At 47.3% G+C, this 12,439-nt stretch overlaps 1 protein-coding gene across 1 annotated transcript in view; it reads right to left on the bottom strand.

Moving 5' to 3' along the window:
• Window positions 1–12,439, bottom strand: part of gbe1b (glucan (1,4-alpha-), branching enzyme 1b) — a 92,360-nt gene that overhangs the window by 13,188 nt on the left and 66,733 nt on the right. The window contains exons 13-14 of the mRNA XM_030337070.1: window positions 9,223–9,410; window positions 4,667–4,797 (exon numbers count right to left, since the gene is read on the bottom strand). Coding sequence (XP_030192930.1) covers window positions 4,667–4,797; window positions 9,223–9,410 — 319 coding nt within the window. The remainder of the gene's footprint in view (window positions 1–4,666; window positions 4,798–9,222; window positions 9,411–12,439) is intronic.

The raw sequence follows: 12,439 nt of genomic DNA, 5'->3' as shown, positions 1-12,439 counted from the left end.
TGTGATTTGGGCATCCACTTTGGTCAATAAAGCCTCTTTCTTTACTTCCTACTGCAGATCTCTATTCAGCCTGCAGTACGGACGTAATGGCAGCCAATTAAGTGCGAGAACATTGACTTTCGACTTTTTTTCTTTTTGTAATTCTTAGCTTTGTGTTTGGCTGGAGAGTACTTTGTAACCTTGGGGGGGAAATACTTGTAAATACACAAAGGATTAATAGACAGGTTGTCCTAAATTGCTCCTACTGTAGGTAGAGGTGAAAGTCCTCTTCTCAGTTTAATAACTTGATTACATAATTTATCACACCCCCTCCCAATCATCAACATTAAATAAAAATAATCTCAACAATACATTATCATGTGAATACGGTGAAAATGAAGACTATAGTATCATAAAAGGAGGTAATGAACATTACAGGGTTGAGTGAATCAAAGTATGTCCTGGGACTAGGGCAGAGAATGGCTATTCTTTACCCATCGCTCGTCTTTATTTTACGTTGTCCTCCACCCCTCTTTCTCCTTATTCCTCTCTACTTCTCCCCCTCCCTCCTGCCCTCTCTACCCCTCCCTCTTTATATGACTCCAACTTCCCCTCTCTGTACCACTCCATCTCTCCCTACCTCTCTCCCCTTCTCTCTCTACATCTTTATCTACCTCTCGCTCCCTACTTCCCCCGTCTATCTATCTCTCCCCCCCCCTCCCACCACCCCTGCTCACTCCTTGCCTAGTTAGTTAATTCGGACTGCTCCACAAAGTGGCGTGATTTCAAAGAGCGTTCAGGGAGGAAATGGGAGAATGATGGCCTGACAAGTTCTCCAGTGCCGATCGGCAGTCGTGGGAATCAAAGCCCTCCTCTGCCCTGACAGCTCCACCTTTCATGGAGGTGGAGGGGGGAGGGCCGGGCTCCGACCGGGATTTCTAATGCTCCGAGCAGCAGATAAAGCCCACCGCCTTAAGAACATGTCCGCTGAGACCCGAGGAGAATAAAGAAGGAGCAGGAAATAGTGATGGTTGGAGTGTCTGTCGGGAGGAAGAAATAAGCTGACTTCCGCTGAATTTTAATGGTCCGAAAAATCTTTTGTTTTTATGGTCGGGCAGGGAGGGGGGCTTGAGGCTGTCTCTTGTTTCAAGAAAAGCACAAAAGCACAAAAAAGTTAAGTCAGAGTTTAAACAAAGTCATAATGAAATTAAATGAAATCGAAAGAAATGGGTGAACATAAAGGCAATCATGTACGTGTGTGTTTTTCTTGTAAAATCCAGACTGATGATACACTGTATTCATAACCATTTAAAGTATGCCCCAGATTTCGGGCTCATAACTCTTTATCGTCGATACACCAAGACTTTAGCCCGCGTTTAAGATTACATTTTCTGGTAAAGTTAGCAGTTTCTGTGTGCACAGAAGACACGCCTTTCAGATTATTTTGCGGAAAGCTACCATTTGAACAGCACTGACAATACCGTTAGAGTCCTCTGTTGTAATTTCCCAGAAATAACATAGTTATGTTTGTGCTGAATTTACAGCAGTTTAAAAACAATATTTGTCCAATTTGCTGTTTTGCCAATCCTTTAAGTAAACCTGTGTTACTAGCCGATTGACTGAGCTGTCCCATCCACCGTAAGAAAAGCTTTACGTTGAACAGTGGTATACAATACCCTCTTGCATGTGTTTAGCATTGAGGTAGAATAGGAACGGTGTTGACATGCGCTCTCTCTCTCTCTCTCTCTCTCTCTCTCTCATGAGAGAGCAGAGACAGTGCAGGTGTGACCGGGTTCAGGTGTGTTAGAGGCCTGTGGTGTTCGGGACATGCGTGTGTGGAGGTAGCAGTGTGTGTGTCTGTGAGAATGTTTAATGAAAAAGCACTTTTGGACTCTTTGAGCTCATCTTGTTTACCAGCGCCAGCTCCTAGTGCCACTTTCATCTGTCTTCCCTCCTAATTGGAACGTGTGTCACACACACACACACACACACACACATCGCACACACACACACACACACACACACACACACACACACACACACACACACACACACACACACACACACACACAAAATAAGAACACACACACATCGCACACACATCGCGCACACACACACACACACAAAATAAGAACACACACACACACACACACACACACACACACACACACACACACACACTAACACACACACACACACACACACAAAATAAGAACACACACATCGCTATGTATAAATGCGCACACTCACACATACCGACACCAGTTTCTTGCTCTCCGTTTTGACCCGTGCACACATGAACCAGTGTGCACGTACACACACACACACACACTCACACACTATCTGAGACCACTTCTCAAACATCAAAAGAATGCAGCAGGCAAAGGCACTGCGCGGCCATCGAAGGGAAATTAAAACGCCTCGAGGACGAGACTCTTGTATGTTGTTAGCGACGGCACAATTAGCCGCGGAAGGCTGACAGCACTGTGGACGCTAGCTGCCATTGATGCTTAGTTATACCTCTGCGTTGAAGAGCCCCCGCAGAGACGCCCCAGGCCCCTGGGTCGCCCGGGCAGCCCACAGAGGCCGAAGCCATCATCCGTATCCGCGCTTCATTTATGACGGACGAGAGTCGAGAGGTCTGTTCATAAGCGTTATGTGCAAACATATGGTCACCTTCACGCCGTCGAGATCACCAGATGTCATGAAGTGTGTGTGACTTTCGGGGAGCGTTTTTGGCGGGCGAGCCTCGAGAGTCACCGAAACGGAACCTGAAATGCAGAAACACACGCCAAAGAGAACCCCGAGACGAATCCACAACAGCTATCGGAGGCAGGAGTTGGAATGCAACCTTTAGCAGAGAGGTCGTTATCAACACAGCCGTTAAGCAGCATAGCCGTCATCAACGTACCAGTTTGCGCTTTGGCTACCCGGGGGCAGGCAGCAGCAGAGAAATGACAACCTGCAATTAGTACGCATCAAAAAGTGCTCACAATGACTGCACTAGTTAAAAAGACTGAATATCTGTTCATAATAAGCTAATTATTCATGCATCCAGGCAATCAGACATGATAAGTTATTCCCCGCTCTATTACAGGCACCAAACTACCAGTATAGTTATGAATGCCATTCTTTGGCTATTTAAAGAATACGTAAATCCACTCTCTTGTATAATAGCCACGCAATAACCAACCAGCCGTGGTGAAAACACATTATACGCTAACAAGGGTGACAATCTGCATGTTCCGAAGTGTGTACCGATGAGTTTTCCTTGGCAAAAATAATTTGCTGTTGAGGGTAGTTACGAGCCAACGTCCCAAACTACTGCACACGGAGAGAGCCGTCTCTCTCTCTCTCTCTCCCTCTCCCTCTCTCTCTCTCTCTCTCTCTCTCTCTCTCTCCCTCTCCCTCTCCCTCTCTCTCTCTCTCTCTCTCTCTCTCTCTCTCACTCTCTCTCTCTCCCTCTCCCTCCCTCCCTCTATCCATCCCTCCCTCTCCCTCTCCCCCCTCAGTTATTGGAGAGAGAGCCTCGATTGACCTCCGAACCCGCGGAGCAGAGCAGAGCAGATGCCCTTCACGCCACATCCAATCTTTCATCCTCCCGTCGTCTGCCCTCCCCATCCCAGGTCATTAAACCGCTGAGTCCATCGCCGCGGCGCCCATCGCCGCGGCGCCCACTCACTTCCTCTGCGCACCGTTGCGTAACACACCGTGGCATCCAACTAAAAAAGAAACGTGGTTTGAATCACTGGCCTCTGTCCTTGTTATTGTCTCTAACAACCCCGACACAGCTCTGTAAACAGCACATACACGACGGGCCGGCCCTCCGAATCATTGACGGCCAAGGGTCATTTGCATAGCAAAGAGAAACAGTCCGGCTCATCGACTGCCCCCAGGACAGCACAAAAGGGGGACTCATACTCTGAAGGAGAATCTCGATCATGACTTTTTTAACTCCCTCCCCCCCCCCCCCCCCCCAATTTACTTAAATACGGATTTCTGTTCACTTTACCTTTGCTATTCCTACCGCATAAATAAACGTTACGTAAAGCATAATCTATTGTCCACGTGGACAGGACACACAAACAACAGCCAGAATTTTCTCAGATCAGAAGTTACATTCGTCTTTTGAACGCCGACGCACACAAGCTAAAATAGCTGCTGCGCATTCTACCTCCTCTAATAAAGTGTGTGCCATCGTTTTAACTCCTCAGCCTTACAGAGGCTTTCATTTAGGAGCAAAAAATATTCTAGGCAAGGAGATGGAGACCATGTTGATGCCTTAGAGCTGCAGTGATTTGGTGATATTCTTCACCTAATCAATGTCAAGCTGAACTCTTCAGCACATTTTCTCACTCTGAATGATTCACTTGAATAACCCCGTGACAGTGGACCTGGGGAGTTTGTTATTGTGCTATTCGAGCAGTAATATGTGGCCTGTGATCAGTGGTGGAAGTTAGAATTTGGCAGAATTGACTGGTGATGATGATGGTGATTGTGTTAAAAAAAAAACGACCAATTAAAGATGGAAAAAATTCCAACCCCCCAGTGAATAATGAATGGCATCTAAAACAAAGACGAGTGAAATTCTCAACCGACCAATGAAATACCAAATAATTCTAAAACCGACCAATGGAAACACAAGGGATCAAAAACCAACCAATGAGAAGAAAGAAAAACAGGATACTTCCCGGACACCTCGACTGCGACGGTGTAGTCCTGGTAACTTCTGGTGGGGTGGAAGTTGAAGATGAACACCACCTTCGCCCTCTCGAACACGATGACCTTATCCTCTTCATGCTTGGTGCTCACGTACGCCTGCGGGCGGCAAATCAGAGAAAGGAAACCAGTCTCTTAAGCGTGTTCCTCATGAATAATCATCCCGGGCCTAATTGTATATTAATGTGGTTAAATTACAATACATTAGAGAGGCCTGATGTGTCCAAATGGACTGGAAATAAAGAGAGACGTGCAACGTTGGGGGTGGGGGCGTGGGTGGCGGGCTGAGGTGGTGCTGGCTGGACAGGTGGTGTGGGAACGGCCAGATGCACTGTCTGATACACACAGCTGCACAGGATGAGAGAGAGACGGGGGGGGAGATGGGAAGAGAGGAACAGATGAGAGAGAGAGGGATGAAGAGAGAGATAGGGAATGAGGGAAATAGGAGAGAGAGAGATGGATGAAGAGAGAGTTAGGGTATGAGGGAAAGAAGAGAGATAGGGAGAGAAAGGGGTGAAGAGAGAGCTAGGGAAAGAGGGAAAGAGGAGAGAGGGGGAAGAAGAGAGATATAAGGAGTGAGAGAAGAGAGAAAGAGAGATGGGTAGAGGGGGAGAGAGGCATGGGAGAGAAAATGAGGGAGAAAGTGTGAGAGAGGTCTAGACAGAAAAGTGCGACGGAGAAAGGAGGAGAGGTTAAGGGAGAAGAAGGGAGGAGGTTTTGAGAAACAGAGGGAGATTGAGACGAGAGTAAGTCTGAGAGCAACTGATAGGGGTGTGCGGTTGGGAGAGGTAAGGATAGAGCATGGGAGAGGGGGAGAGCGTGAGAACGTGAGGGTGAGTGTCATGAAGAGACAGAGTGAGGCAAAGAGAGAGAGAGGGAAAGAGAGAGAGAGAGAGAGAGAGAGAGAGAGAGAGAGAGAGAGAGAGAGAGAGAGAGAGAGAGAGAGAGAGAGAGAGAGAGAGAGAGAGAGAGAGAGAGAGAGAGAGAGAGAGAGAGAAAGAAAGAGAGAGAGAGAGAGAGAGAGAGAGAGAGAGAGAGAGAGAGCAAGAGAGAGTGAGACAGAGAGAGAGAGAGAGTGAGAGAAAGAGCGAGAGAGTGAGACAGAGAGAGAGAGTGAGAGAAAGAGCGAGAGAGAGTGAGACAGAGAGAGAGTGAGAGAAAGAGCAGGGGAGAGGGTGAGAGAAAGAGTGAGAGAGAGTGAGAGTGAGAGTGAGAGTGAGAGTGAGAGAGAGAGAGAGAAAGAGCGAGAGAGAGAGACAGAGAGAGAGAGTGAGACAGAGAGAGACAGAGAGAGACAGAGAGAGAGAGAGGGCAGTAAGCCGGAGAGCAGTGGTACCATGTCATTAGCGGGGGCTCATCATGTCACCCCCTCTGTCACCCACCCTTCCTCTTCTCTATTTTTAGTCGTCGCACCCCGGGCCTATTCAGGGGTGAATATTCATACGGCTGGACTGGGAGATAAGACGTGTTCTGATTGGCCAGGTGAAAGGGTGTTTGAGGTGTCCTGACTTCCTGACTACCTCAAGTCTTATTGAGCCCCCAAACAAGGACCTAGAGCCACGTACCCCTCTCTCTCCCTCTGTGTTAATCAATGTCTCCCCCGCCCACTGTTTTATATAGATACAATTTAAATTTATGCACAAAACTTCAATCGCCAAAGCGTTGACTACATTATCCTTCATGAGTTCAGATTTCGCCGTCACAGCGTGACAGAAACATGAAACCGGGTGACCTCTATTAAACTAATCCCATCAAAGAATGACCTGCTGAATGTGTTTATTTTATACGGTGACAGTTTATAAAGCAGTGTAAGTATTTCATAAATATTCAAATCCACATTCATTGAATTAGTTCTTGACCTATTTCATTTGATTTATGGATGGATATAAAAATAGTAGTAATTTACTTCCTTTTTAGTCATTAATGGTCGTATACATAGTGCAAGTGTGATTGTGTATGTGTCTGATTTATTGAATCAAATTGTATTGGTAGCTTCCGAAATCCTCCCTGTAAATTATTTAAGAAAAGATCAAATTCCCAGACAGGAAATGTGTTAAATTAATAACGACACTTGAGATGAAGTGCACAGTGGGGTTCACTTTGCTCCTAGAATAAGAACACCTCCCGTGCTTTGGCCGATATAACGCTTTGGTCCGCCCCGACATCAATAACACTGGGCCGTGCGGAGACCTTTACATACGTAGAGGGCAGGGGGCTCAGAAGAGGGACCCAGCAGTGTCTCCCCTCGGGGGGAGCTGCAGCCGCAGTGGAGGACGTTGGGCATAAGTAAAACCTTATTTAGCATGGCGACTCCGGCTGGACACAGTCCTGTTGGAGGTCATCTCAGTGAAGGAGAGGTGGTGCCGCAGGGAGAAGGACTGACGGACTGACGGACTGACTGTTAGTGCGGAACGGTTTGAAGAGCCCAGCCTTCTAAGAGACTCAGGGGGGGCGTGGAGCCGGCGTCTTACTACTACCATAAATCTAATGCTCATAATCAAACACAAATGAGCCGAAACCGCCTAAAGGTCACAGAGTGTCTGTCTGCGGCGCCCATGGTCGGCGCTGCGTCTCCCATAGGGCGGCGGAGGTCATCATGTCAACTCGCCGACGTCAGGCAGCTAAATTATTAATAATTGTTTGATATAATTCTTGATAAGGGCCATGGGCAGGCCTTGATTAAAACAACTAAAAAACGACTCACATTAAAACACCCCGGCCAAAGGGGAACTTTGGACATCAAGGGGCAAACATGTGTAAATAAGTTTGTGCATGGGTTCATCTTGAGGACTTTTTTTCTCTTTGTGTGCTGTGGTGATCAGGCACCCTCAGCACACTCTGCATGTTCCTGCTCATTGGGTTGTGACCCCGTAGAAAGCCAGCGAACGCGGAGAACCAGTTCCTATTGGGGGGGGGGGAGGGGGAGGAGCGACGGTGTGCTCACCGGACTTCACAAAGAGTTAGCTTGTGAAGCATCGCTAACATCACAGCGGGTCCCCCTCCTCCCTACCTCCCTACCTCCCTCCCTCCCTTCCTCCCTCCAGTGTCACTAGCACTGCGCTGGCGGGTCTAAGCGTCCAAATCACTGGTCTTTGAAGACAGACATAGCCCTGCAGCCCACATCTTCAAAGTGGTATGCTAACGTAGCACTTTTTTTTTTTTTTTTTTAAGAGAACCTTAACTCCTCAAGGTACACCAGCAAACGCTCGCTCTACCTCTACCTCTACCTCTCTCTCTCCTCACCCACTGCTATCGGTCCCTGACCTGCTGTGTTATCTCCGTAAAGACGCCCTCAGACCCTCCTACCCGTTGAAGTATTATTGAACCAAATCATACCAAGAACTTTCCTGACTAAACACCGTTAGCTCGGCAGAGTCGGTGCTTCACTCTGCACCACATCCGAGTCTGGCCGTTTCAAAGCGGCATCGTTAGAACATTCTGAAACATCCTGAAATACAGAGAGAGACGGGGGAATAGTCGGGCTCGTCTCTCTTCCGGGGCGAGCCAGAGAGAGAGAGACAGTCCACGGAAGTACTGGTACACAGTACACCGATACAAAGATGTATGATGTACAGACGGCCGATAAACAGAGAAACTTGGATTTTCCGACGGGTTGAGGTTAACGGGGTGTCGTCTGACGTGGGCTTTGATGAAGCCCTTAAACGACTGGAGCAGTGATGAAGTTATCAATTACAGCGGCTCACGTCGCAATCCTCGCCACACGAGCAACACGCTTTTTAATTAGCATTAGCCCGCCGCTTCAGTCGCCCCCAACCCCGGGAGAGGGATCACCAGCGAGCTGCATCGCATCACCCCCCCCCCCCCCCCCCCCCCCACCCCACCCCACCCCAGCCCAGCCCCACCCCATCCTCCTCCCCTGAGTGGAGGGGGGGAGAGAGGAGGAGAGAGGCGCAGTGACAGGGAAAGCTAAATCCATTAGTTTTCACCTTGACAGCCACCGGAGAAACAAGACGACTGCAGAGCGAACGGTGCGTTGACATCGTTCATCTGCAGCGCTCTGAGGAGAGACTAGTTCTGATTGGAGAAGAGTGAGGAGGCGGAAGAAGAGGAGGAGGAGGAGGAGGAGGAGGAGGAGGAGGAGGGGGGAGTTGAAAATGGAGCCAAATGAGAGGAGAGAGCAGAAGATGATGGAGGAGAAGGGGGGAGGATGAGGAGGAGGAGGAGCGAAGAAGAAGATAAGAAGAAGCGAGAGGGAGAGGAGGGAACAGAAGAAAAGGGAGATTCGTCTGGAACCACTGTCGGACCCAGGGTGAGGAATCTACCTCAAACTGCAAATCTGTCTGAGATATTCTCAGACACACATCATACTTTGACACATACTTATTCCAGAGTGCGTTTTTTCCTGAATGGTCAGGACGGTCCACTGCTTCGAAAAGCCTCAGTTCCAGCTACAACTCAAGGTCCAGGCGGGTGGATGCGTGCATGAATGTGCATGGACTGTATATGTGTGCATGTGTGAGCGTGTGTGTGTGAGCGTGTGTGAGTGAGTATCCCAGTCCTTACCGGCGGCGCAGCCAGCCAGCCGTACGCGTCCTCGGTGAGGTTCATGTGGCGGTCGAAGGCGTAGAGCTGGACGTAGCGCAGGTGTTTGGCAGCCTCCAGCAGGTCGAACTGGCGCCGGGCGTAGTGGTAGCTCTGGTTGTTGCCTTCCCGGGGGAAGTCCAGCCACTCTGGGTGGCCAAACTCATTTCCTGCAACGCAGCAGAGGAGGACTGAGTCTGCAGAAGGGACTCAAGCCCTGTGTGAGCCCACAGGCCCGGGCGGTGGTTCTCAACCCTGTACCCGCTTCAAGGGGGAACTACTAAAGACTTAACTAGCTTTGCTATTCCCCTCAAACTAAAATGAAGTCCTACACGCAAGAAATTGCAGGGTTTTGAAAATAAGGACCATGAATGGAAGTAAGCCTCATCTACATCAGTTTTAAACACTGCCTGGGTAATTACAACGTTGATAATGGCGTTAAATGATAGTCGTTCGCTGCAATACTAATAAGGCTGCTAAATTGTGATGGCATAATCTAAGTTTCCTCCTTGGCCACCACAATTTTAATGTTAACTTATAATAAATAATAATAATTCCATCCTAGGCCCCTATCATATTAGTGATGGTAAAGGATGATAGTATAATATCCTTTTAAAGGAAAGCATTAATGGTTGAGTGTTGATAAATGGTAACTCGGGTTGTACTGATGTGGGCTTAATTTACTCTGCTATGCAAACACCCAATGAATAGAGATACAGTCAGCCCGTAGTGCTTATTCAGAATATATTTTCCTGTTGCCAGAAGGCTTCCCCATCTGGAGGTCTCTGTTAAGGTCTTCTCAGTTGAACTTGCCAGTGAATGGAAGTCCTGAAGTTAGCCAACGACTGGTAATTAGAATTACGTCCTTATTCAAGAGTTGACCTAGCTTTGCCCGAAATGCAAGCAGTAGTTTGCAAAGAATTGTAATTTAAATGTTGTGTACTCCAAAAGGCACTCAAATGAGCCGTACACAGTACTTTTTTTAGGTTAGTCCCATTTGTGACTTGTATCCTCCAGTGACGCTAACGTTGGGAACAAATTAGCATACTCGCGGAATAATCAAACTTAAAGTGACCGGAACAGAACTAAAGTGTTTTATAGAGGTAATCTAATAGATGTGTATTTTTTTGTAATGAAAAACAATAGGCCAGATAGGTTTAGTTTTTAGTATCAGGTATACTAAATGCTTGTTGGCGATGCATTTCATCCGAATATCACAATGCCATAAGAATGAACCCCTTCTCTTCATAACGGGGGGACGCAAACTGCAAAGTCATCACCTGAAGAATTGGGGGAAATTGTGAGGAGTTATCCATGACACCCAAACGCGGGAACATAAAGAGTCTCGTCTTTGGGACAGATCCACTCCTTATTAATGTTTATTCACGCATTAGTTCAGAGTCAAGACCCTGGCACAGCTATGGCCTCTCTCTTCTCTGAGAGAAGAAGGGGGCTTACATGAAATGAGATGACGGGTGGGGGGGGGGGGGGGGGTAAGTGCACACCAGGTCCCAGGGCCAGTAAGGGCCCCACCTCCTCCAACAATAAGAGGATACTCAAGTATCTACTCATTCAATACAATTAGATCAGTTGCAATGAACAACACAACAACTTGTCTGTAATTAAGACCGGGATCACACACACACAGTGTTTGAGTGCGCATCTTCAGTGAAATTATCACAAGCGGCAATGCCAGTTACTATAAGCTAGACGAGAAAAGTGTTGAAATGCAGAAAGATCATTTACCACTGTGGTCCAAAATTATCTGTGAACAAGACACACAGCTGTCCAGCTGCTTTGGTCAGCAGTATCCATCCAATCAGAACCTTTTCTTCCCAAAATGTTTGTGTTGATACATTCTGCTGACCCAAGCAAACTCATTTCATTGCATACTGAATGAATGAATTGATGCAAATAACGCCATTATTGTTAGGATTCGTTTTGTATAGACATATTTTATACAGATTGTATGGAATATACAGAATATACTTGAGAGGAAGCAGAAAATATGTTTCTATAAAGCGCGTTCGAAACCAACTGACCAACCAACCATGTCGATTCCACTGGTGAAAAAAACTAAAAGCCTTTTAAAAATAAAAGTGGCACAGAGGAGCAAAAAGGAACCAACATGCTAAAAATCTCATAGACACTTTTATTTGTGTCTTTAACAAACTAATTAAAGTGAATATTTGGTGCTTATTTTTTTCAAATTAGCAAATGTTGCGATTCAACATTTGTTTTTATGTCATATTTGTTGTTGTCCCTATATTCAACAGCTGGCAACCGCTTAACTGTAATCTTCAAAAACCACATTTCCATAGGAGCCGCGGTCAACAGTACAAGCCTGTCTAGACTCATCAATCATCGCTTGGTAGAGAATAATTGATAAATATAACATAATCATTGCAACATGACACGGCGGCACTGTCCTGAAGGGACAACAAAATACTCTAGGTAAGACACACACACGCACACGCACACGCACACACACACACACACACACACACACACGTGACCTAAAGTGAAAGTGTCTTGCTCGAGGACGCCTGGATGTTACACTGCAGACATTTGGGCTCCGAACCCAGAACCATTCAGTTAAAGAGGCAAACACCCTCAAAACTACTAGGGCGTCCCGACTCTCCACCCTGAACCTCCATGAGCGAACGTCTGCACAGGAAGCAGACGTGGCTCCTAATCAGAAACATGATGTTGCATGATGAGGAGGCGGTAGACAATAGATGACGGCTGCTAGCTTAACCAGCGCCGCAATGACGCGTGCTAGGGCTAATTAGAACGACAGAGAGGAAGAGAGTGGGGGAGGGAGGGAGGGAGGGATAATAGAAGTCGAGAGAGAGAGAGAGAGAGAGAGAGAGAGAGAGAGAGAGAGAGAGAGAGCAGAGCGAGAAAGAGTGGGAGACGTAAAGAGATAGAATTAGAAAGAAGGACTAGAAAGAGAACGGCAGACAGTGAGACAGTTAGACATGAAAAGGGAGGGAGTGGGAGAGGCAGATAAAGAGAATGTGAGGAAAAAAGTGAAATAGCAAGGGGGGGGCTAGACAGAAAAAAGGGGACGAGTGGGAGTGGGAGAGAGAGAGAGAGAGAGAGAGAGAGAGAGAGAGAGAGAGAGAGAGAGAGAGAGAGAGAGAGAGAGAGAGAGAGAGAGAGAGAGGATGGCTGCCTTCTCTTATGACAGCTACAC

The sequence above is a fragment of the Gadus morhua genome, chromosome 16 (genome assembly GCF_902167405.1).
Source record: "Gadus morhua chromosome 16, gadMor3.0, whole genome shotgun sequence".
Classification (NCBI taxonomy): Eukaryota; Metazoa; Chordata; class Actinopteri; order Gadiformes; family Gadidae; genus Gadus; species Gadus morhua.
Note: the sequence above shows the minus strand (reverse complement) of the source record. Positions and strands in the feature narration are given on the sequence as shown.